General features: G+C 39.0%; 1 protein-coding gene across 2 annotated transcripts in view; it reads left to right on the top strand.

Annotated features, from left to right (window-relative positions):
• The first annotated feature begins 1197 nt into the window (after nucleotides 1-1197).
• The window catches only part of RAB11FIP1 (RAB11 family interacting protein 1), a 38670-nt gene continuing 13278 nt past the window's right edge, over nucleotides 1198-26589 (top strand). For both annotated transcript variants that reach the window (XM_074208808.1, XM_074208807.1), the window contains exons 1-3: nucleotides 1198-1595; nucleotides 23470-23912; nucleotides 25164-25977. In XM_074208808.1, coding sequence (XP_074064909.1) covers nucleotides 1225-1595; nucleotides 23470-23912; nucleotides 25164-25977 — 1628 coding nt within the window. In that variant the 5' untranslated portion in view covers nucleotides 1198-1224. The remainder of the gene's footprint in view (nucleotides 1596-23469; nucleotides 23913-25163; nucleotides 25978-26589) is intronic.

Below are 26589 nucleotides of genomic sequence, written 5' to 3'. Positions count from 1 at the left end.
AGCTGTGTGGCCTTGGGCAAGCCACTTAACCCCATTTGCCTTGCAAAAAAAAAATCAGATGGAGGAGTGGAAGTAGTCAATCAAGCCTGGTAGAATGAAACTGCTTCTGATAAAGATTGACTATGGTAGTTCCCTGGGATATGTCAGTTGTTTAATCAAATGCTTGCTTATGAAGCTTATTATTTGAACTGTGAGGTAGGCAGCCTTAACCCCTTAAATATTAGCTTCTCTTCCACTGAAGTCTGGAGAATTTAGATGACTGGTTCAAGGTGAGCTCAAGGCGGTATCAGGAATGAGACTTGAATCCAGGGCCTGACTACAGAGTCAGTTTCTCCCCCCCTCCCCAATATAGCACTGTTTCCCAATTAATTACTCCTGGTTTATAAAAAATGAGTCTAGATTATTTCAAACATCCCTTTCAGTTGTAAGCTTGTGTTCTCAGGCCCCTTCCAGCTCTTCCGTTCTGTGTTCTCAAGTCCCTTTGAACCTGAAACCTTATGCTTCTATGACTGACTCCCCGAGCCAGCTGACGGCTGTAATCTCATAAAGACAACCTTCCAGACCATTCTCTGGCTTTTTAAACCACCAAGCACACTCCCGTTTTCCTGGAGAGATCCGGGGCACGGGCTCCAAGGACCTGGTGTCCTTTCCCACTCCCTTGTGGTTCTAGATCATGCTCCTGGCCAGCCCGTCCAGCGGTGGGTTCAGGTCCGGCTCCAGCCGGGTCTGTGGGGAGGGGTGGGTTCTCAACCAGAGTGGGCTCAGGGGGGCAGTCGCGCGACGGTGGGCGTGGGGGCCTGCCCCTTCACATGGTCCCGGGGCACTTTCGGACCCTGCATTTCCCGCCCATCGGCCCGCCTCCACCCGAGCCCCCGCCGGCCCAGCTCTGGCCCTCAATCCATCCTTTCGGGGTTAGGATAGCGGGGCAGGAGAGTCGGTCCGGCGGGCAGGCGCGCCCCGAAGGAGCACCAGCCCCGCAGGGGAGGGCTCGGCTGGGGCTGGGCGCCCGGGCAGCCCGGACGGCGCCGGCTCCAGGTGGGCCCGGCGGCCCCTTCGCCGAGGAGGGGGCGGGGTCGCTCGGCTCCGGGACCAGCTCCCGGAGGGGCCGCGCCGGGCGCGCGGACAGGTGGGGGGCGGGGCCGGCTCGGGGGCGGGGCCGGAAGCTTTAAAGGGCCCCGCGGGCCGCGAGCCCGGAGCCAGACTCCCGGAGGCGGCGGCGGCACCATGTCCCTGTCGGCCAGGGGCCGGGGGCTGGGGGTCGAGTGGTCCCCGACGCACGTGCAGGTGACGGTGCTGCAGGCCCGGGGGCTGCGCGCCAAGGGCCCCGGCGGCACCAGCGACGCGTACGCGCTGATCCAGGTGGGCAAGGAGAAGTACGCGACCTCGGTGTCGGAGCGCTGCCTGGGCGCGCCGGTGTGGCGCGAGGAGGCCACCTTCGAGCTGCCGCCGCTGGGGCTGCCCCCCGGGCCCGGGAACGCCGCCACCTTGCAGCTGACCGTGCTGCACCGCGCCCTGCTCGGCCTCGACAAGTTCCTGGGCCGCGCCGAAGTGGACCTTCGGGAGCTGCATCGGGACCAGGGCCGGCGGAAAACCCAGTGCGTGCGCGCGCGGGCCCGCGGGGGAGGGGAGGCCGGGGCCGGGGCCGGGGCCGGGGCCGGGGCCGGGGCCGGGGCCGGGGCCGGGGCCGGGGCCGGGGCCGGGGCCGGGGCCGGGGAGAAAGACAGAGAGACGCGGGAGCGAAGGCGCCGCGCCGAGGCCACCTGGGGAAGTTGCAGGACTGGGAGCAGAATGGAGCCGGTTTAGTGAATAAAGCGCTTCTAGCCCGGCAGCACCGGGGGGGAGCATTTGCGAAAACAGTCACGGAACAAGCTGCATTTTTACTTTTGTGATCCAGAAAACAAAGCCCGAGACGACTCGGTGACCGAGTAATGTGTAAAGTGGTTCCGAGGTGAAATCTCTGCATCAGCAGCAGGGTGACTTAGGGTTCGTTCCTCTTATTCATAAAGCGGTAGCTATGTATCTAGGTCAGTCGGCGTTCGATTAGCAATTGTGTCTCCTGAAACCAGGAACTTGGAGCTAAGGCAGAAGTGAATCAGAATTTGTCGTTTCTTGGAGGAGGGCTTATGAGGGATCCGGAATCCAGAAACTAGAAATGACCCAAAGATCAAATGGGTAGAAAACTGAAGGCTTGGGAGAGACATAGGGTGACCTGAAGTATTGTGGGGAGCAAGAGAAGACAACAAGGAGATGCAGAAGAAAAGTTAGAACTGGTTTGGTATCTATTAGAATAAAGAGATGTTAAATTTCTGCTATATTAGATGCACTGGTTCTGGAGCTTTTCTTGATTCATGGGGCTTGGGTCATTTACAGCACTTTTCTTTCTTTGGGCTTTTTCTTACTCCCAAATTAGATGTCTCTAAAACTAGTATTAAAATGATAGGGATAGAATTGATTACTGTTTTCCCTCTTAGGCAAGACTTACCCAAAGATGATTTTGGAGCAGGCTCAAACTATTTGGGGGAGATATTTTGAAGTAAAGAATGATACATTTTAAGTTCAGTATGTGGCCCAAAGGGATTCTTAGGTATGATATAGTGGCTTCCATTTCTATTTGTATTTGATATCACTGATCTGAAGAAGGAAATCAAAAGAGCATAGCTCTGAATTAGAGGGCTTCCCATTCGTTGGACAAGTCATTTTTGTTGTTGAGCCATTTTCAGTTGTGTCTGATTGTGTTTGCCAGTTGGGATATTCTTAGCAAAGAGATTGGAGTGGTTTGATGCTTTCTTTTCCAGCTCATATTGAAACTGAAGCAGACAGGTTAAGGATTTCCCCAGCTAGTGTTTGAGACCAGATTTGAATTCAGAAGGATTTAAAATGAGAGGGTTGGATCAGATAGTTAGCAAAGACTCTCCCATCTTTAGTTGCATCAACTTAAGATAACGCCTTAGATGAGTAGGTGTCAGCTAAAAGGATTAATTCTTAAATTGGGCCTCGGATGATCTTGTATTTCTGATGGGCACAACCCCGTCTGCCTCCATTCACCCATACTAACTAGTTTCATAGACCTCACTGAACTCAAGACAATAAGCAGAAAGCTTTTATAACATGGTCACAGTTAATCCTGGCTGCCAGGTCCCTGTGGTAACTGGTATTTTCAGTTCAGTCTTACTTGAAACTACAGAAGGTTGCTTTGTTCTTGGAGTCCTATGTACCTGTTTTTACTATTCTGATAAGAAAGTTCTCTCAAATACATAGCCCCACCCAGCAGAAAATGCCACAAAGTGCAGGTAATTATGGGGATACTACTTTGGGCTACTCTACTTCCTCCCACAGTTCAACAAAGGGAACAGACTGCTGGCCAAAAGACCTGCTCAGGTGGACTCAGATCCTTGTTAAAGACTTTCCAGAGACTGCTGTTTCCCTCTGATCTCTCCCAGGCTCCCCCCACCCCTTCTTTTTTAACTTTGAAAAATAAAAAAAAATTAAAGAATTTCTTTTTTAACTTTTTTATCACTGAGTATTTTTGAGGGAGTATCTTATGGAACCAGCATTTGTAAAGTAGATGAACTCTGTCTTTCTTTGAAGGAAAGGTAGAGAAACAGTTCTATCATTTGATAAAACTTTTCAATTTAGGATCACATTTTGACCTTCTCTTTGGTCTATTTTCTTCCCCAGGATAAGGGAATAATAGCCTTATACTGACTGTATGTTACTGACATGAATTTTTTATCCATTTGAAAGATAAGGTGCTTCTCTCACTGGCTTGATCAGGGGCCTGGAATCTTAGCTTCCTGGTCTGGTTCCAGCTTTGGCTCTGACTCACTTTGGGGCTTTAGGCAACTCAGTCTCTGGACGCCCAAGTTTCCCTATTTATAAATTGGGATGTTGTCAGGCTTAATTGATGTTTGCAAGACACTATTAGGTCCTTGGATTAATGGAACTATTGTATAGATCAGTGAGGTACAGTAGCTATTTGTGTTTCAAAAGGGGAATGAGGACCTTTAATAAAGAGAAATACTTTTTGCCAGTTTTTTAGTCAAGGTTTGTTTTGCTAACTTCCCAATTTTCTTGACCCTCTTGGTTATTTGACTTGATTTTGTGACAGCCTAATGTACCAGATTGGATTAAAGGATGATAATGCTCCTATATAAATTGATGCCAATTTCTGATCTGTTAGGTCAAACAGGCACATGACTGGAACTTCCCAAGTGTTTGTGACAGCACACCACTTAGTGCATGTTAATTTTTTGGAATTCATCCTTCAGAAAAGCTTTGCAGTACTAACAACACAGATTTGATCTAATAAGCAGCATTCACTAAGAACACTGCAGAAACAGAAGTTGAAGAGGATAAAAATGGGTTGGTTTAGGAAACTAAGCTAAACTATTCAGACAGAAAAGACTTATTATTCAGACTGATTCCTATTAATTTTTTTGTCTTAAAAGTCTAGGAAAATAAGTTTAAAAGTCAGATCAGTAAGTTGTTACTGAATAAGCTTATTTAGCATTCTTTCAGAAAGGATTCATTTTATAAAGAAACTTCATTGCTTGAAAAGACTTCTAGATGTCTTCAGGATGGGCACTCTCTGTACCTCTTTCCTTGCCCTTTAATGATGTTTTCATTTGTAGTAGTTCATTTTCATGAACTGAGCACTTACACTGGTTCTCTGTTAATCAGCATTCACATTTTCTCAGTTGCTTAAATGAGATAACATGCTATGTAAATAAATGCCAGCTGTTATTGCTACTGCTGAATCTGTGCACAATTCATATTGGTTTTGGGACCTAGTAGAGGTCTAAATGCTGTGCCTTGCTGGAATAGCATTTTGGTACTTGTAAATTTCTAGAAAAAAGGGGAAGAAAAATAAATTCAGGTTCAGATATTGCAAACTCATTGTCACTTTTCTGAATGTGCTAATGTTCCAAAAAGCTTTTTTCAGTCATGGTTTTTTAGCATCCTAGGAAGTAAAACTCACTGATATTTATCTTTTATTTTCTTTGTTTATAATAGGGTCTTGATCAAGCACCTAATAGATATGGTAGCTGTCGGACATTTAAAATACAAAGTGAAGTTGACATGTACACATATACATTTATAAGTTGACATTTAATATTGAAAAAGACTTCAATTTAATGACAGACCAACTTCATTTTGGGGCCAGAATATTAGAGAGCATCTGACCTGCAAATAGAGCCAATAAAGATTGGGGTTCTTACTGGACTTATAAATAAGTATAAATCTTCAAAGTAGTCCTGATTCATGTCCTCCCTTGGGGGAGGAGAGAGTGAGGTTACAGCACCCCCCCTCACTCAAATCCTATTCACTTGGCTGTCATGGCATCCCTTCCCTGATGTCATGGTCTAAAAGAACAAAGGACAAACATCAATCAGATACTAGAATATACTGTCCTGGAGACTAACCTATGAAATTTGGTTATTTTTACTATCACATAGGCATGTGTTTAATTTTTGCATCACATAATTGTCTGATGTAAAATAGCTGAAAAGTACATAAGATTGTAGCACAAAGTAAATTATTTTGAGTGTTAGCTCCTATCTCTGAGAACAAGTGAAATCCACAAGGGTCATTTTTACCAAAATTTATAAAGGAATCTTGTGAATGATGAAGATTTTTTTTTATTTCTACTAAGGATAAAATGGAAATGAACTTGTAACTGAAGAGACTTAGACCTTAATCTTTGGGGCTAGATATTAGGAAATGTCATAGTTTGATAGAATTTAGAGTCAGAAGGAAATTTAGGGCTTGTTTAGTCCTGTCCCCCCCCATGAAATCTTTGGTAAATCTGAAATTTATTTATTTATTTTTTTAGATTTTGGCAAGGCAAATGGGGTTAAGTGGCTTGCCCAAGGCCACACAGCTAGGTAATTATTAAGTGTCTGAGACTGGATTTGAACCCAGGTACTCCTGACTCCAAGGCCGGTGCTTTATCCACTAGGACACCTAGCCGCCCAATCTGAAATTTTTAATCTGTCTCTGGCATAGCGTTTTTAGAATAATTTTTAAAATTTAAATTTATTTTTTGACTATTTTCCAGAGTGAGTATCATAGATTTAGAATTCCAATGTATTTTAGAGGTCATCTAGTCCAACTATCTCATTAAAAAAATATTATTGATAAGCTTTTGCTTTGTATTTTACTCCCTTTCCCTCCCAGGAAGTCATCCATTATAACAAATAATTTCTGACATTTTATATATAATGTACCACTCCCATAAACCCTCTATGTTGCAAAGTTGGGAAGGGAGTTGCCTTCCTATTTCTTCTCTGGGTTCAAGCTTGGTCATTATCATTTTATCTCATTGTTTAGTTTGTTTCCGCTTGGATTTTCATCATTATTTGTATTTTCTTGTTATGCACACAGTTTTTAATTTATCAAGTCTTCTGCTTCTCTGTATTCATCATATTTATTACTTCTTAGCAGTAATATCCCATTTCATTCTAATATCACCATTTGTTTAGCCAATCCTCAGTTAATGAACCTTTTATTTTCCAAATCCCTTTAATTTTACAGTTGTGGAAATAGGTCCCTTGAGGGAAGTAACTTGTCCACAGGGTCACACAGATGGTAATAGATTTGCAGGCCTAGTCATCAGTCTATGAATTCAGCATTTCCTCTCCTGCCTCCCACCCTGCTCCTCCTCCTCCCTCACCTTTCACTCTGGGAAACTGGAGTTGCCTCTAGGGAGCTTTAAAAAAATTTTTTTGGTAGTTATCTTTTCAAGTTAATTATGCCTGAAGGCACAGAATTAGTTAACCCTAAGAATCTGATTAGAAATGTTAACAATCAGTTCATGCTTAATAGGCTTTGTTCATATGTAATTACTTTTTATAACATGCTAGCAAATCAGAGTTAATGTTATTGTTTTAAAATTAGGTTCCTTTTTCTCTGCCTACCTTTTTTCTCTCTAGATCTCTGATAGCTCTGAACCTTACTGGAAAACTTACTCTTCTCACTCTTCCAGAGAGCCTCCCCTTCCATTGTGTAACAAGTTGAAGAAAGCAGATTGCTTTCTGTGTGCTCAGGGTAAGAGTTCTGAGTAGGTATATGACAAACAGCCCTGACCTAGAGACCACAGTGAAGTGAAATGACTAAGAAGGTCAAGTGTATCTGAGAGCAGTTGCTTTGGTGAAAATGAAAGAAATTTCCTTTTGTTTTTAATGTAACTAAAGTTTATAATGAATTGATTCATTGTTAGGGCATCCAATCCCCATTAAGAGAATTGCTACTGCTTCCTCCTCCACTCCCTTTTCTCACTTTACAAAGGGGTAAAGAATGACATAATGAAAACCTGGTATTGAAAGTGATCCAGGTTCCAGCTTTTTTTTTTCCCCAAAATAGCCACAGGAGTAATAAAGGGAGCTCCCTATCACCAAAGAAAACTTTGTCATAGTTACACCTTTGAGTCTGTTCTTGGGATGAATCAGTAGGTGGATACCATCCGAAACCATTTTTAAAAAGTGTTTAGTGTAATGGTACAAGTCATTTCTTTGTTTTGTAATAAATGGTATACTGGTGTTTCCGCACTGGTCAGATTCCTGCTGCAGTTCATTTAAGTGACAGCATTGAACACTGCATTAGTAATATAGAAACAAGTATCATGTGGTTGATAAAAATAAAATTTTGGAAACAAGTAGCAATTCATTTGATGAATGTTTTGGCCAAATTACAAAAGACTATTTTACTGGCTTAATGATTTGAATGTCTCTGTTTACAGGTTTCATTTCAATTCAGTTTCCTTTAGCTTTATGTCCAAATCAGTTGCAAAGATTGGTGAAATTATAATGAACTTTAATTAAAGGAAAAAGGGTTTTTGTATATGTGATCTTTCTTTGTAATTATTAAACTTCTAACAGGATCTTTGCAGATATATTAAAAACAGTGTGTCTGCTAAGTCTGTTATTACCCCAAACTTGGGATCATAAGATCATCTAGATTCAGAGTTGGAAAGGTCATCTAGTCCTCATTTTAGAAGTGAAGACACTGAGGTCTCCAAAGAAGGGAAATGATATATATGCCCAAGGTCACACAGGTATGAAAAAAGCTATGATTCAAAACAGGTCCTTGAACTCTGAATCTGTCTACCCCCTCTTTCTACTACTGTTCTATATTGGTAGCATTCCTTTGTTCTTGCATCTCCAAACTGGTTTCAGAGTTCTGAATAAGTCTTCCTGTATCCAGTGAAATGTAACATATTTATTCTCTAATAATCCTTAACCTTTCTACCTCCAGAGGACAATCTGATCTACCTCAACCCTCGGAGTATTTCTGGTTCTCTTCTGACCTTGCCATGATCACAAAACTCACGAATTTCTAGAACTGAGTGTACTTTCCTTGATGAACGCAGTTGATTGATTGGTTCTTGTCCTTCCTTATCAAAAAAGACCAAAATGACATCTTTCTATTTGAGAAAAATTACAGTGTGGCTGATCAGACCACGATAAGCTTGGAATGCTCTACCACAGGTTGGGCACAAATGGTCCATGTGAACACCTGGGGAGGGTACTCAACTTACTTATGTCATGTTTCCTTTGAGCTGCTTAAATTCTGCCTTCCTCATAGAGTGCAGCACCCTCACTGATGAGGGCACATCATGCTGGGTGGTCCTGTGCCAGTGCCTCCCAAGCTGTACAGTCAATTAAAAATTTCTTCAATGAGACCTTCAGGGAGTCTTGGTATTACTACTTCTGATCCCTTTGTAAGTATTTGCCCTGTATGAGTTCTCCATAAAATAGATGTTTTGGCAAGTGTACATCTGACATTCTAACAAGTGTCCAGACCATTGTAGTTGCACTCTCTATAGTAATGTTGGAATGTTTGGCAGTTTAGCTCAAGCAAGGACTTCAGTGTCTGGTATCTTCTCCTGCCAGGTGATCTTCAGAATCTTCTTAAGACAATTTGAATGGAAGTAATTCAATTTCCTGACATGGCCCTGGTAGACTTGTCCAGATTTCACAGGCATATAGCAATTAGGTCAACACAACAGCTCTGTGGACCTTCAGTTTGTTAGTCAGTCTAATACCTCTTCTCTCCCATACTTTCTTTCGGAGCATCCCAAATACTGAGCTAGCTCTGGCAACATGAGCATCAGCCTCATTGGCAATGTGTACCTCCTTGAAAAGGACACTGACTGCCAAGGTAAGTAAACTTGTCCACAGTACTCAAAACTTCTCCATTTGCAATACTCAATGGTTCCACATATGGATGGTATGGTGCTGGCTGATGGAGCACCTGTGCTTTCTTGGTGTTAATTATTAGACCAAAATTAGCACAAGCAGCAGAGAATCAATTCATTCTTTGTTGCGTCTCAGCTTCAGAGGATGCATTGCATGCACCATCATCTGAAAACAAGATTATGCACCAACACTCCCTCTACTTTGGTATTGGCTCATAACCTTTTCAAGTTAAAAAATTTGCCATCACTGCGATAACTGACCTTGAAGCCATGTTCATCCTAGTTGAAAGAATTTGATAATATGACTGAAAACAACATGCTAAAAAGTATGAGAGCAAGGACATATCCTTGTTTAACTCCATTAGTGAGTGGGAAATGTCAAGAGCATCATCCACTATCCAGAACCTAGGTACACACGCTGTCATGAAATTGATGCCCAATACTGATGAACTTCTCGAGGCAACCAAATTTTGACATGATTTTCCATATTCCCTCATGACTGATGATATCAAAGGCTTTGTTCAGATCTATAAATGTTGTATATAGACCTCTATTCTGTTCCTGGCATTTTTCCTGGAGTTGCCAGGCAGCAAACACCATATTGACTCTTCCTCTACCGTTTCTGAAGCCACACTGGCCCTCAGGAAGGTGACCAACTTCCAGATGAAGAATCAGCCTATTGAGAACTCTGGCAAGAGTTCTTACCAGTAATGACTAAAAGAGTAATACCATTGTGATTGTTACAAGTCAATTTATTCCCTTTACTTTTACAGAGACAGATGATGGAGGCATCCTTGAATTCTTGGGGGGGGGGGATAAACTTCCAAAGAGATCATAAAAAAGAGAAAGGACCCATATGTAAAAAATATTTATGGCAGCTCTTTTTTTTGTGTGGCAAAGAACTGGAAACTCAAGGGACACCCATCAATTGGATAATGACTGAATAAGATGTGGTATATGAATATAAAGGAATACTGTGGTTCTATAAGAAATGGTGAGCATGATGATTTCAGATAAACCTGGAAAGACTTAACAGGAACTGATGTTGAATGAAGTGAGAAGAACCAGAAAAACACTGTACACAGTAACAGCAATATTTTGGAATGATCAAGTCCATCAGGGCTGATCATCACCCCCATGTTGCTGTTAGGTTGTACAGTATTTTTCTGGTTCTACTCATCTCACCCAGCATGCAAATCCCTTCAGGCTTCCCTGAATTCCCATCCCTCCTGGTTTCTAATAGAACAATAGTGTTCCATGACATACATATACCACAGTTTGCTAAGCCATTCTCTAATTGAAGGACATTTACTTGATTTCCAATTCTTTGCCACCACAAACAGGGCTGCTATGAATATTTTTGTATAAGTGATATTTTTACCCTTTTTTCATCATCTCTTCAGAGCATAGACCCAGTAGTGGTATTATTGCTGGATCAAAGGGTATGCTCATTTTTGTTGCCCTTTGGGTGTAGTTCCAAATTTCTCTCTAGAAAGGTTGGATGAGTTCACACCTCCACCAACAGTGTAATAGTGTCCCAGATTTCCCACAACCCTTCCAACAATGATCATTATCCTTTCTGGTCATATTGGCCAGTCTGAGAGGTGTGAGGTGGTATCTCAGAGAAGCTTTAATTTGCATTTCTCTAGTAATTAATGATTTAGAGCAATTTTTCATATGGCTATGGATTGCTTTGATCTCATCTATAAATTGCCTTTGCATATACTTTGACCATTTGCCAATTGTGGGGAATGGCTTTTTTTTTAAATATGACACAGTTCTCTGTATATTTTAGAAATGAGTCCTTTGTCAGAATCATTAGTTGTAAAGATTGTAGGAAAATATTTCTTGAGGTGCAACCACTTTATTTTTTTGAATAATTCTTTTGAAATTCTTTAAAAACATGCTATATTTCCCTAGGAGAATAAGGAAAATCTTCCTCACAAGACTGTCTGAACCTCTCTTTGTTATCATGAAGTTTGGAAGAACTTGAATAACAAAAGCTAATATTATTCTTGTTCCCAATGTTACCAAAGATTTCATCTTAGAATATTATTATATTAATTATATTAATTTGCACGGAAATTTGTCAGTTCACATATATCTTTCCTCCCAATTTCTTATTCAATGCTATATTCCCCCACCTCACCCCACCCAACTGAACCTAAAATATAAAAGGATTAAATTAAATTAAATAATCCTTGCTCAGACTCACATAGCCAGTACTGTTACAGGCAGGACTTGAACCTAGGGTTTCCAAACTCATAGGCAGATCCTCTATCTCCTGTTTCTCTGACATTTTGGGATTTTAAGAACAGTACCCTTAAGCTGGCAACTTGTTCTCATTTTAAAGATTGGGAAATGAAGAGGCCACTTAGATGGTAAGTGATAAGAGCCAGGTCTTCTGTTTTTGTTTTGTGTGTGTGTGTGTGTGTGTGTGTAGCAGTTTAATTTTATGATTACTCATTGACCATGCGCTCATTCATCAGACTGAGGTCGAGTTTCTGTTTCTGGGACTGACCAGGACAGTGTTGGTATTCATTGCTCCCACCCAGGACCCCAGGTTATGTATTTGAGTCCTTCTCCCCCCCCCCCCCCAACCTGATGCCAGAATGTCCCTCCCACAGTGGGGCTCAGACCCTGTTCTACTTACCTTTGTTGTAAGAGTCAAATGTATGGAAAAGTTCTTTGAAAAATAAGTACTAGTCAAATTTAATGGGAGTGTTATTGTGTTTGCCTTCAGGAAAATCTTAAGTTTGAAGTTTCTTTTTAGTTTTAACTTGGGAGGAGAATTAATTTTACACACAGGTATGATAGATTCCAGCCTGACTTGTGTGCTAAGGCTTCTGTTAAACTATGAGTCTTGGAAAGAGCTGTAATCCAAGTATTTTCAGAAGCCTCTGGTCTCACCTCTCTCCCTATATTAAATAAACAGCACACCCAGTATTTGTAGAGAATCATGAGCAAATGCTGCTGAGCACTGGTAGTTTTGTTTTTTGGTTTTTTTTTTTGGAGGCACCTTCATGGCAGTGTTTATTCTTCATTTCAGAAAAGATGACCTGTTCCTTGACAGCCCACCTGAAGGTAGTATCCCCCTTGAATGGTCCTCGGTTGACTCATTTCATACTGAGACTCCCTCTGCTTCAAGAAAAAAGATATTACCAAACGGGTCTGGGTTTGCTTTGATGCTCTTGATGAGGCTGGAGGTGATGACTTTGTTATCTTGGTGAAAGAAAATATCCTGAAACTCATCTTTTTTTTTTTCCTGAAAGTCTTCTAAAGCATATAACACACCATTTCACTGTCCTGTCTTCTCTCCCTCCTGGAATGCGGAAATTGAACACGAGACATTTTGAGAAACCATTCACTTTTAAAATAGCATTTTTCAGGGCAGTCACATTTTGGTTCAGTATTTAGGAGTTTCACAAGCAGAAGTGCACACTGACTTCTCTGTTTAATAGTTTAAACCCTTCCTCAGGGATTACTCATTACCTCCTTGAGCAGCCCAGCCCAGTGCTTGCTCCATCTTCTGTGGGCTGATCTTCACGTAACCAGCTGCTGGACCTTTAATGGGCTCTTTGTAAAGCTTCAGCTGGGCTGCCTTGAGTCTTTGTGCAGTTTCCTTTCCCTCTTCTCTGACCATACTGCTTTGTCTCCCTGTTCTTTCCCAAGCACCTGCAAAGCCTCAGATACTTTTAAAATTAGCTTTTGCTTTATTTTACTTTTTGAAATTAACAACTATTTGCATTCTTTCCCTCTTTCTCTTTTATTAAAAGAAAAAAGAGGAAAATTCTTGTTCTTTGGTCAGTTTCTTAGGGTACCATTTATTTTGTTTTACATCTTCAAAAAAATGCAAAAATGGTAAGGAGCTTGTAGTGTCTTCAGAACTAAATGACAGTGGCAAATTAAAAAATTAATATTATATATCCTCATGTGCTTAACATATTGCTTGGCAAATGCTTACTGACTGACATTTGTTGCTTTCTTTTTAAAAATTAAAATTAAATTTAAAAAATCTGCTAAAATCTTGATTTTTTTTTTTCCTCCTGAGAATTAAAAACAAGTTAATTAAAATTTCCAATTATATGTAAGGATAATTTTCAACATTTATTTTTGTAGTTTTCTCCCTCCCATCCTTCCCTCACCCCAATAGCTTATGATGTGATACTTTTTTTTTTAGGTTTTTGCAAGGCAAATGGGGTTAAGTGGCTTGCCCAGGGCCACACAGCTAGGTAATTATTAAGTGTCTGAGACCAGATTTGAACCCAGATACGCCTGACTCCAGGGCAGGTGCTTTATCTACTGTGCCACCTAGCCGCCCCCTGATCTGATACTTCTAATGAGAATTAAAGAAAAAAAGACTATATTACAAACATGTGTTGTCAAGCAAAACAAATTTCTGTATTGGAAACATCCAAAAGAATTTATTTATTATCTTTTTTTTATTATGCATTTACTATGTGATATGGTTCAGAAGAGACTAGATTGGGGTTAGTTTTAGGAAAAGATTGCACCTTCCTAAACAAAATTAATTCTGTGAAAACAGTTTTAAAATAAATGACCTTAGAGGAAAACTGGGTCCATAGGGACAGTTTTTTGGGATTGGGGGATAGGAGTGGATGGAGGATTGAGGTGGGGATGATTTATTCACTTTAGGGAATTCCCAATGAAGAAATTTCCTCTGTCTTGCTGTTGTGCAAATTGTTCTGCAATTTGTAGTTTTAAAGCAGGAGTTATTATCCTTTTTTGTTATGCACAGACCTTTGTGGTAATCAATTGAAGCAAAGAAAGACTCCTTCTCAGAAAGTTTTTATATATTTAAAATATATAGGATTAAAAGGAAATCAATTATATATAAGTGAAGTTAACAAAATATTAAAAAAAAGTTCACAGCTTCCAAATTAAGAACCCTTGTTTTAAATAAAAAATTGCCTGGGACACTAGGGTTACTTAAGGCCCAGCTCACACAAGCTGTCTTTTGTTAGGGGTAGGCACTGAGTGTAGAACTTCTGGAATCTGAAGGCTGATCTTTATCCACTTGATGATGTTACTTTCCTGAGACTGTGATAGAAAGGAGAAATGTATTCCTTAGCAGACAAAATTAGATCATAAAACATTAAGATAGGAGGTGAGGGAACCTACAGATGAAATAAGATGCCCCTGGCTTCATTTTCAACTTCTAGAGCCTTTATCTCAAACTCTCATAGTTAACTCTTATACTTATTTGCATTTATTTTCTTTGTTATATGTATTTATAGATCCTTATCTCTCCCATTAGAATATAAACTCCTTATTATAGCATTCATTTCATTTGAATTACCAGAGTTTATCAGGGTCCCTGGCACATAGAAGTCACCCTAATTGATTATTAGTTGATTGACTGGACTAGAGGGGCACCATCTTTGATCCATTTTTTTGATTGGTTGAATTTAACCACTTTTTACCAGTTAAAGGACAGATAGTTACCTTGGGAACAAGTGAAGGAGATAGCCACAGAATGGGGTTACAGTTCATTTCATCAGGCACCTCTGAATTTTCTAAGACCCTATGTTAAATTCTAGGAGTGGAAAGACAATGAAAAATAGTGCTCTCAAGGAGCCTGTGTTGGACTGGGGGAATAAAATATGTTAACAGATAGGAGAATTAGTCAAAGTGTTGTGGGAAGGCTTCTGGTAGGAGGTGGCATATTAATTGAGGCTTTGAAAGTTAGGGATTCAATATGCTGTGCCATTTTGATTTTTATTTTGGTTGGTTGAATAAACTCGAGATACTCAAAACATTTGAGGAGAGGTTTGCTAAAGTGATACCAGTATTTGTTCCAGTTTCATCTCAACCTGGACATTTTAGATATTTATCAAAGGTCTTTTATTGGGAAGAAATTAAGTATATGAAATACATGTGTGACATTTATGAGTAAACAAACTTTTGAAAACTTAGTTGACAAAACTTTGAATCATTTAAAAAATAGGACTTTTGAAATCTCTGAATGCCTTGGTTCTCAGTATTAGCATTCCTTATTGAATTTATTTCTTATTAAAATGTGTAGTTTTAAGACTTTCTGACAGTATTATGTAATTTTTTGAGTGGGTAGATGGGAGTGTCACTTGTAAGCTACCTTAGAAGCTGGCACATATTTTGTCTTTTCTTTATTATCTTAGTAGTTTCATGCTATGTATATACCATAACCAACCTATTGCCTATGAGAAACACGTAAGATAATGTAGTTACATTGTTACAAGTTTATAATGTATTTTTCCAATTTTATATGTTATAGCATTCAAAAAGAATTTTTTTTCTGATTGAGAAAAGGATACAAAATGCAGAACCCACAATTTTGATAACTGAAAATTCCAGTTGTTTGCAGTACTTTATTAGAGTGAGAGTGTTGTCTTTTAGTTAGCTACTGAGTAAATACATTAAGCACAGTCAGGTTTTAGTTGGGATTTTACATAACTTGCATTTTAATTCTTTGGCTCTTTGCTGTCTCTATTAACACATAGCATTTTAATAAATGTTATAATACCCACTTAAAAAGAAAAGAAAGTTAGGATTCAGAGAGAATGATATGAGGAAGGAATAGTTTCTAGGTATGAAGGGCTGAAAGATCAGAGTGTATTGATACCATGATTATAAGATGACATGCAGGATGCGCTTGTCTCGTCATTTTAAATTTTCTTTCAGGGAAGCTGTATAGATTTGCTATGATCATTCCAAAACATTTGAACATTTCCTTATCTAACTCTTAGTTTTCTATGTTTTACCTTTATCTCCGCCAATCAGAGAACTGGATTTGGTAGTTATAAATAGAATGTGGCTCTGCAAGTGGTGTGGTTTTTAAGATTAATGTCAGAAACTTAGATTCCTTCTTTATTCAATAATGACGTTACAAGTAGTTGACAGGCTCTAAAAGGAACTTATACTCAACAATAAGATCATGGGTTCAAATCAGTTGACCAAACATAATCCTGTTTATATATAAAATGCTGGCTGAGTTTAGGTTGATGGTCTAGGTGAAAGTGACTGACACAACCATGGGGAAAACTTGTTGGATCAGGGGGCATTTGAGTTGGACTTTAAAGGATCCAGAGACATTTACTTGATTAAGAGAAGGATGAAGCACATTCCAAAGATAGGAATGTTATGGGTTAATAATAAGGCTTGAAGGTGGGATTGTGGTAGGTATATTTGGGGGCAGAGTTCGATTGTTGGAATATAGTCTACATGAAATAAGACTAGGAAAGTAAGGGTTCTGCTAGGTTGTGGAGGGCCTTGAATGCCAAGCAAAAGAGTTTGAACTTGATTCAGGAGAAGTGGGGAAGATTTTTTTGAGCAAAGGAAGTACCATCTTCAGATCCTCTGTTCATAAGATTAATCTGGTGGCATAAAGAGGGAGAGCACATAGTTAGAAAAACATAGTAAGGAAACTATTGCAAGAGTTCAAGTGGGTGGTAATGAAGGCCTATAATACTAGGGTGGTGGCAGTGGTGATAGAACTTGGGGAACAGATGATTGAATGAGAGAGAGATTTGGATTGGTTAGAGCGATCTGCATTCCAGGTCACAGGTAATGATAGCCAGTAACAAAACTTGTTAAACTACATACCTTTTTATAGGTTTTTAATCACACTTTATAGGTTGCAAAAATTTCCACCTGTTTTTTCTTGGAGTCTGTCAAAAAAGCATCTACCAAGTAAGTTCCTATTAAGTGCAGCACTAATAAAACACCAGAGATAACGGTGAAAGGCAAAAACAACCCTTGCACTTGAGGAGTGTACATTCTGAGGAGGGTTGGAAGAGATGATTTGTAAATAACTAGGAATATATAAAATATATACAGAGTAGATGGGAAGTTATTGAGGGGAGAATGCACTTTTGAATTCTTTTTATTTCTTAAAGTTAAAGCAGTGATGCAGTGTTTCATCATTTTGTCCAAATGAAATGAATTTTTTTCAGAGTCTGTCAGTCCTGAATTTAACACTCCCCAATAAGAATATTTTCATATACAAAATAAGAATGAAAAGGGCAACTAGGTGGCACAGTGGATAGAGCACTGACCTTGGAGTCTGGAGGATGAGAGTCCAAATCCAGCCTAAGCCACTTAACACATACTAGTTGTGACCTTTGGGCAAATCACTTAAACTTCATTGCATCTCATTCAGGGTCATCTCTATTGGCCATTGGATTCAGATGACTCTGGAAGAGAAAGGCAGGCAGTGGTTTTGTATAGCACCTTCTCACATAAATCCAATTCACTTGCTTGTAATGCCATCACCTCCCTGATGTCACAGTCTTCAAGAATGAAGGACAAAACATCATCAGGAGTGAAAAGTAAGATTATATTTGAAAGTTATGAATCCCTATTATGTACAGTGTGCTTTAGAAAAAATAGTAAATTTAACATATTACTTTCAAAGCTTTGCTGCTTTTGTCCGTGTTTTTTCCTGAAATGAATTTTTTGGCCCTATCACTACCTTTCTCTCCTTTCCAACCCAACCCTCCCTTCCAATAGAAAAATCAAAACAAAGACATCCTTGTAAACAATAATAAGAACCAAGGAAAAGAAATCGACAGACCCTTTCTAAAAATGTGTAAATCTTATTCTATACCTATGTCCATCACTACAACATTAGGAAGTATGGATAGCATGTTTCATTTTTATTCCTTTGGAATCATGGCTAGTTATTTCATTCATCAGAATTTTTAAATCATTCAATGTTATTTTTCTTTACAATGTTATTATTAAGTAGATTGTTTGTCTGGTTCTGCTTATTTCAATCTGTATCAGCTCTTACAGATCTTCTGAGGTTACTTTCCAAACCTTTTAATTATATAATGCTTCTATCTTTATGTTTTATCTCATTTTTTCCTGAAAAAAAATTTATTTTTTTTAGGTTTTTGCAAGGCAAATGGAGTTAAGTGGCTTGCCCAAGGCTACACAGCTAGGTAATTGCTAAGTGTCTGAGGCCAGATTTGAATTCAGGTACCCCTGACTCCAGGGCCAGTGCTCCATCCACTGTGCCACCTAGCTGCCCCAAAAATGAAATTCTTAATAGACTGCTTTCTTCAATTTTTTTTTTCCCCTTACCATCACAGCTGATAGGCTTTTGTGAGGCAGATTACTAAGGAGGTCAAGTAACATAATTGAAAACAAAATGGAGATGTGAATATACCTTGTGAAGGAACAAGGAAAATCCCTAAACATTCTAAGTAAAACCTGAGGGGTTGCTTTTTCCTTTATTTCAGGAAGTTACTCACCTATTGAACTGTATCTGATTTTGTGTGGTCCTATAACTCCTCTGTTGGATTGGGTCAGTTCTTGTTGGGGGGGGAGGATGAGCAACATAAAGTGTGTGTATATATTTTAGAAGTAAAGAAGTAGAAGTGTATATTTTAGAAGTACGAACACAAGATGCTTTCATTTCACAAAATTTTTACCTTTCTTCATTGTCAGAAAATGGAAGTAATTATTTTAAATGTCTCTCTGACTCTTGGTGTTTGAAACCTAGATACTAACTGCTATTTTCCCAAATCTCTAAATGTTTCATCTGAACTCTAATGAATTTGAGGCATACTATCCAGTTCTTTATAGAAATGATTTCTGGGAATTTGTATTTCCCAATAGCTGAAACCAAATTACCTTTGTTTGTCTTTATTTTGACATTTAGATAGACTTCACAGAGCGATATCTGTTATCTGTTGGAAATTTTGAGAAGCTCTATCTCCTAAAGAAAAATGACTCATTGCCAAAGAAAAAGTATGAGGTTTCAGTGTGGTTTGAAGTCTTTGGATATGGCTCCAAACTTGACTAATATACAACTGGACTCAGAGTAGATACTTAATTTACTCAGTTACCAGTTTCTTATCATAGATTTAGAGTTGGAAAGGTTTTAGAGACCCAAGGAGTGCCACTTTGCTGCCACTTCCTTTTTATACCCATTTGTCTTTGTTCTTCAGCAGGATAATTTAAAGGGGTATGAGTTAGATTTTTTTTTTAAGCTGGCATTTTAGATTAATTAATTGAAAGAATTAGTTTTAAGTTTAGTTATTTCCCCACTTTCCAGGCTTTCAAAGATTCTTTCATTAGTCAAAGGAATCTTCTATATATATTTAAAGACTTCTTTTTCTGTATAGATTTTTTAAGTGGAGTGATAGAATTAAGTAACTTGTCCAAGGTTGCATAGGTAGTGAACACTATCAAGTGTCTGAGGTCAAATTTGAACTAAGATCTTCCTGATTTCAGGGTCAGTGCTCTATCCACTGTGCCACCTAGCTGCCCCCCAAATATAAACTTGAAATCTTGGACTTAATGCTAGACATATGATATTCTGATAAATATCCTTAAAATCTTTTTTTTAAGGTTTTTAAGGTTTTTGCAAGCCAAATGGGGTTAAGTGGCTTGCCCAAGGCCACACAGCCAGTGCTTTATCCACTACGCCACTTAGCCGCCCCAAAATCTTTTTTAAAAAACAATCAAACTTAGTTTTTTTTTTATTTTAAGGAGAGGTTTTATTATTTATAAGAGAGATTGAATAATTATTCAGTTATTTTTAGGTCTTTGATAAAGATTGTTTTTGTTTCTGAGATTTTCTGGCCTAAGACATTTGGTCTGATATGGGTTGATTTTTTTCCCCCCTACCTTTTAATCTTTATGGACCTAAAATCTAGCAGACCTAATGTCTTTGCTTAGTGTGGTAAGGAGCTAGTTAATTTTGAAGTTGAAGATTTTTCTAAGATGAATGATTTTTAATCAAGAAAGGAAGAAAGTAAAAGACCTGTAGTTCCTTGTCCTTTGGACCTCAGAAATGGACCCAACCCTGTTTTCTGAGATAATGAAAGCTTTCTGAATTTACCTGAATAGATTGGAGCACTAGCACACACCCATACTCTTACCACAAGCTGTTTAGTGTATGCAGAGGTTTTATTATTCACAGAGGAGGAAAGGGAGAAGTTGTTTAGTCAATATTTTTTAAAAATCACTTGAGATTGAATAGAATTTATTCAGTGCAATTGAAGTCTTATCAAAGATTGTTCTGATTTCCGCGGTTGTTCAGTTTGAGACTTAGCTAGTATTGCTGCTTGCTGACCTTTAGAAAATTATGCCTATGGCTTGTGACGTTTGTTTAGTCTTCATGGCAGAGTGGTGTATCAGCTCTTGTTCCATGCTCATGTTTTATTCAGTCAATTTTATTATGCCTAATAAAGGTTAATGATGAGGATAATATCTATATTTTAAAAATTAAAAATTTCCTCTTCCTCTTCTTTTTTCCTGTCTTGAAGGAAAATCAGCACGCATAGTCTGTTTGAAGGACCCTGGCTCTTGCAGGATTAATTTTCCTGCTTGGTTAAGGGTATCAGTTTTTCACATCCTCAAACTGACTACCTTCTTAGGTGCTTTTGGCAGCTTTATGTTTTATCTTTAGCTGGCACAGAAGTCTGTGAAAATAGGTTAAACAAAAACAATTGCTGAGTTTCTCTTCACACTTAGAGAACAGTGTTGAGGTTTCCGAAACAAGCTTCATTTTGGCACTAAGGAGTCATACCAAGGATCTGCCCCATCTGGCATTAAGTAATTTCCCCCCAGGGAAGATTCCCAAGTGACTTGTGAGATGTAAACCAACATTACTAGCATTGTTACCTCTGGTAGGAAAGACTGACCCTCCTAGCTGATGAGTGGCATTCTTGGAATGCCTAAGAAACTCTGCCTCACCGTCACATTTTAAAAGACCCTATGTATAGGAGAGATGACTGTAGAATAGCCATGGTACTTCAAAAACAGGTTTAGCAGATACAAGTTAAGAGACTCCTTTGGAGGAAGGCAGTATTGCCCCTTCAGCCTCAGACTGTCTAGGTTTTTCTCCAGCAGAAAGTAGGGTGCTAAGGGAGAAGTTATTTTGACAGGCCTGTGTAGTCATTGGAATGCTTTCTTCATTCACAGGCAGCTTCCCCTTTCTGGGAAGCTTGAAGTTGCTATTTAAAAATAAAAACAAAATCCAAACCACTAATCCTCCATCACCAAAACTACCATTAGGCATATGATGCTTTGGAAAGAAGAGTTTAAATAACCTCATCAATTCTTAACTGAAAGAGGTACAGACTCCCTGGCAAGATATTGGAGAAATGTGTGAAGAAGATAGGACCTACAAGGGTTGAATCTGATATAAAGTGTGAAACCTTTAGTGAAAAATTATCATCCTCATGGTGACATTCTAGTAGCTTTAAAGTATGCATTGTACAGTGGGTGGAAGAACCCTCTTGGAGTTAAGAGGACCTGGGCTCACATCCTACTCTGACTCAGTCTGACCTCTCATCTACAGAGGGAACACACCTGAAGATTCAAAGTTAAACCTCCCTGCATACTGATGCTAACTGTGGACAAAGGGTCTATGCAAGGAGCTCTTTGCTGTTGAATTTAGACAGTTGGATGGAAAAAAATGTTATCAAGGCTCTTCTAAATACATCATCTCACCCATATTCACCTTCTCTGAGGCAGGCAGAACAGACTTTTCTATCCCCTCCCTTTTATAGGTGAGGAAACTGAGCTTCTGAGAGATTGACTTGCCTAGTCACCCTCCTAATTGATAGATCCATTACTTGAACTCCAGATCTTTTGATTCTAGTTGGGCACTTTTTGCTAATTACATAGCATCCTGAAGACGATAGCATAATGAAAATGAAGGTTGTGGTGTAAAACCACAAGATTTCTTAAGTGTCCCCATTTTTAGCCCACCCATTTTAAAAAGAACCACAGAAAGATTTCATTTAATTGAACTTAATTATAGAGTTATAGAAATTAGCCCTTTAAAAGACCTTAGAGTTCATTCAATCTTGGTCTTTCCACTGAGACTGAGAAAAGTGAATTGACTTTTGTCTCCAAATTGTTAGACTAGGATACCCTCTCTCTCTTTCAGATAATACCATAAAAAAATCTGGGTCTACATTTTTTTATCCATCATGAAATGCTTAAAATCTGACTCCTCTTAAGCTAAAAGATTTGACAGGTGAGTTATAGTGATTTTGAGCATTAGCATTAAAAAAAAGAAACTTGGACATAAAGAATCGGATTATTCTACAGTTTATGATCTGAAGATCATTTAACCCAACTCCATTTATGGATGCTAAAATCTAAAGTGCCCATTATTTCATACCAAGGAGGTTGGGGCAGAGCCCTAATTAATCCTGTTTTATTGACTCTTAGGCCAGGGGTCCTTCCATTCCACCATGAGAGTTTCCCTTAAAATTACCTTAAAGTAGTTTTATTGTATGCTCTCATCTCTATCATTTTGAGTGCCAGGTTGCCAAAAATGACCAATGGAAAATATTCTGGAAGACAATTTGAGGAAGTATCTTCAGGGTCACTGGCTATTTTTTAGTGTTTAATTAAACAAATTTCCTCTGATGCCACTGGCTGCATTATCAGTCTGACATGACCTTAGTTTATCCAATAGTGGAGATGGAATACACTGATCTAGTCTAATTGAAGGCTCCTACCTAGATAGAAGCTTAGGAAAAGTTTCTTCTCTGTTGAGTTCACTCTGTAGTCATAGAAGTAGGATTGTTTGTCTTTTACTGCTGTTTGTTGGATAAAATATAAGTATGTCTTCAAGTGGTTTTCCATAAAATACCAGGTGAAATACTTTTAAAATTAGATAACATTTGAAATGTGGTCACACTCTTCAGATTTACTGAGCCAACATCAAGCTCGAAATGAAATGTAATGAATACCTTCTGTTGTTGTTCTTTTTCTAAATCACTTGGCCTTTTTTTTAAACCTTTTTTTAAACTCTGATTCAAAACATTCCAGAGCTTCCTAGCAGGGACTGTTCTTTCCTCCAACCTCTTTATTTTCCATTGCAATTTACGTAGAGGTTATGACATATCATTTATCAAGCACCTTTTGTTTGACCTCTTGTGCTCTTCCCTTATTCTAGCTACATCACAGAACATGAGAATAGACTGGTTAGACTGGTTACTATTTTCTTTTGAATTTTAAGAACAAATATTTACAGAGTGCTGGCAGGATAGTTGGTGATAACAGAATTAAACATGTTCTTTGTCCAGTGGGCTTCTTCTCAAAACAAAAATCCTGTATTTTCAGGTAATTTAGGGGTAGGAGTAGGATGCTGATACGTCTGTAAAAGAGATGGGTGATAGGAAGGAGGAAAAGGATGCATGTTGCTTACTTTTGGAAACACTAAAGTGCTTTTTGCAAACCATCTAGAGTTTGTATAGATATGAATTATGATTCTCATAGGCTCCTTGACTCCTTTATTGCAGGTGGTATATTCTGAAATCAAAGCCAGGGAAGAAGGAGAAAGAGCGAGGAGCTATTGAAGTAGACATCCAGTTTATGAGAAACAATATGACTGCCAGCATGTTTGACCTGTCCGTGAAGGATAAGTCCCGTAATCCATTTGGGAAATTGAAAGACAAAATCAAAGGGAAACGGCATGAAGAACCTTCTGACACTGCCTCAGCCATTGTCTCCAGTACGATGCACACCATAGATAGTGATGATGACGACTCCCCTACAAAAGACAAGAAGAAGAAATCAAAGATCAAAAACTTGTTTTCTAGGTCTAGCTTACAGAAAACATCCCTTTCCCAGTCTATGTCTGTCCTTCCTACAACTAAGCCAGAGAAATTGACACTCCACCCAGGAGACTTCCAGTCCCAATGGGAAGATGATGTGGAAGATGAATCCTCTTCACCCTCCAGCAGTGAGTCTCATTTCCCTTCTCATGGTGCTTCTTCCATATCTCTCTCAGTACAGAGAGAGTGTTTAGTTTACAATGGAGCAAGTATAAAATGAAACTACCCTTGTTCTTTAGAAAGGATACTGGTGAATCTTCTAAGCAAAGAAGGATCTTCTTTTTTCATGCATTTCTATAGGGATAGTGTTGTTGAGGAAGCCTTCTGTTTTTATTTATAGGTTTCCTTAGTGAATGTCTGGCTTCATAGTTGAGTGTAGTAGCATGAATTCTTGGCACCTATATATAGTTCTCAGACTTTTCTTTACAAGCTGCTATGACCAGGGTTTTCATTGGTTCCCTGATACCTAGTCCTCTTTGGATGAACTTCCTTGCTCTGAGGTAGTAGGCAGTTCCTTGGTCAATAGCACAATCTCTTCTAGGCTACCTTTTTAGCTTGTTAGGTCCCAGCAGAGCTTACACTCTACTGACATAAAACTTTCATGTAAATATTGGGAGATCAAGTAGATGGTTCTGAGAAATGGTGTGAAGTACCCAAATGGTTGTTTTTTTAGTCATTCAGACAATAAACATTTATTATGTACCCCTCTGCCAAGCATTAATAAGCCTTCACTGAGGATGCAAAGAAAGGCAAAAGATAGGATAAATTGGAGATAATTAACAGAAGAAAGGTACTAGAATTAAGGGGGATACACACACACACACACACACACACACACACACACACACACACAAAAGATATAAATAATCACTTGGAACATAGAATAGAATTTTTAAAAAGTTTACAGTACAGAGAGCAGTGGCCTCACACTCAGATAGAAAGGACTATGATCCCTGAAAGTCACACATTGATTTAGAAAATGACTTTGGGCTTAGAATGTAGAAAATAACATTTATAGAATTACTGAGGAAAGCAATTGTAGAAATATAGCATTCAAAACACATACACCTATATAAGTGTGTGTATGATATATGTGTGTGTGTGTGTGTGTGTGTATATATATATATATATATATATATTACAGAGACACAAGTTCATGGGACTCTAGGTTAAGAACTTCAACTTTAGAAGGATAAAAAGTTCAGTTCACTCTTCTTGCATTCATATTTTTGAATCCTAGACTTAGATGGTTACTCCTGTCCTAGTGGAGGGTCTTTCTGCTATTGCCCATTGATATAACTTGTTATTCATCCACCTTCTTTACTTGGTTAAGATTTGTGTATTTGTGACATCAAAACTGTTTGCTCTTCTTCCTATAGGCATGTCTCACAGGAGAACTGCAAGTGCAGATATCAAGCAGCTAAGTCAGATGAACTTTACCCTTCCTAAGAAAGAAGGATTATCCTTTTTTGGTGGCCTTCGGTCTAAGAATGACCAACTCTCCCGATCTAATGTATGTATCAATGGAAATCACATTTATCTAGAGCAGCCAGAGCTCAAAAATGAGACCATGACAAAGGACAGCTCCCCATCTTCCTCCCCATCTCCTCAAGGATTTAGGAAGAAGCATTTGTTTTCATCTACAGAAAATCTATCTTCCAGACCTTTTAAGGAATCTGGGGAGACAGGGCGGATGTCTCCAGACCAACGACTATCCGGGTCTCTTCCAAAAGATTCTTTAAAATCTCTGACTCTGCCATCCTACAAACCAGTTGTTACTGGAGATGTGAATGTGGCCCCTATGAGTACAGAAAGTGAGAAAGAAAGTAAGGAGAACAGGAAGCAGGAGAACAAGAAATCTTCTTTGCTATCTTTGGTCACAGGAAAAAAGGATGCTCTGAAAAACAGTGAATCGGAAAGCAGCATTCCTAGTGTATTGGTGAAGGAAAAGGAAATCACCCCTATGGAAGCCACAGCAAAGGAAAAAGAGACAGGACTTGTTGAAATTCCAGTAAAAGCCCTTGATGAGAAGCCTGAAGAAGACTTGTCTGCCTCTATCTCTGGACAGGTCAAATCTCCAAGTCCCACTGAGGAAGTGCACAGGATGCTGCAGTCTGGAGCAGAATCTGAACCCACATCTAGGCCACCTGCCCTTTCTGCACGGGGGCCCCAAACCAAAGCTGTTAAACCCAGGTGAGTCTTAATTAAGTCTCTTCATTCATTTCCTTTATACCTTGCTATAAAGGAATCTTCAGTTGCACCTAGTTTTTGATCCCCATTCTCATGATTATGGTTGCACAAGATCTAAAATGAAGGTAACTGGCATGGCAAGAAAGCACTGTTGACTCTCCTTTAACTGGACTTGCTAGTAAATTTGCACAGCCTACAAACTTAAATGAATGCCAGCTCTAGGCCAGGAGTTGTTTTGTGCCCTGTGAACCTTTAATTAGCAGTTAAAACCATCCAAGTGAAGTTTAAACCCTATTTTTTGAAATATTAAAAATTTCCTATATTGAAAAATAATGAGAAATCAGAGAAGGGAAATTAAGGAACAATCTATAGACAGAGATATAAATAAAAAGATCAATAAGAATGGGACTGTCTTTACAGAGTTCTTTCTTTGTAGCATCTCATCCCTGGAGGGACCCTAGTCCTTTTACCTTTTATCCCCAGGATTTTTTAAAACCATTTCTTTTTTAGGGACACTGGAAGTATACAAAGTTAACCTGTATTTTCAGTCATTTGTCAAAATTTGGCAATTGTAGGAATACAAAAGGTGTTTGTTCCAGATTTGGGTTGACTTAC

Source organism: Macrotis lagotis, chromosome 1 (genome assembly GCF_037893015.1).
Source record: "Macrotis lagotis isolate mMagLag1 chromosome 1, bilby.v1.9.chrom.fasta, whole genome shotgun sequence".
NCBI lineage: Eukaryota > Metazoa > Chordata > Mammalia > Peramelemorphia > Peramelidae > Macrotis > Macrotis lagotis.
Note: the sequence above shows the minus strand (reverse complement) of the source record. Positions and strands in the feature narration are given on the sequence as shown.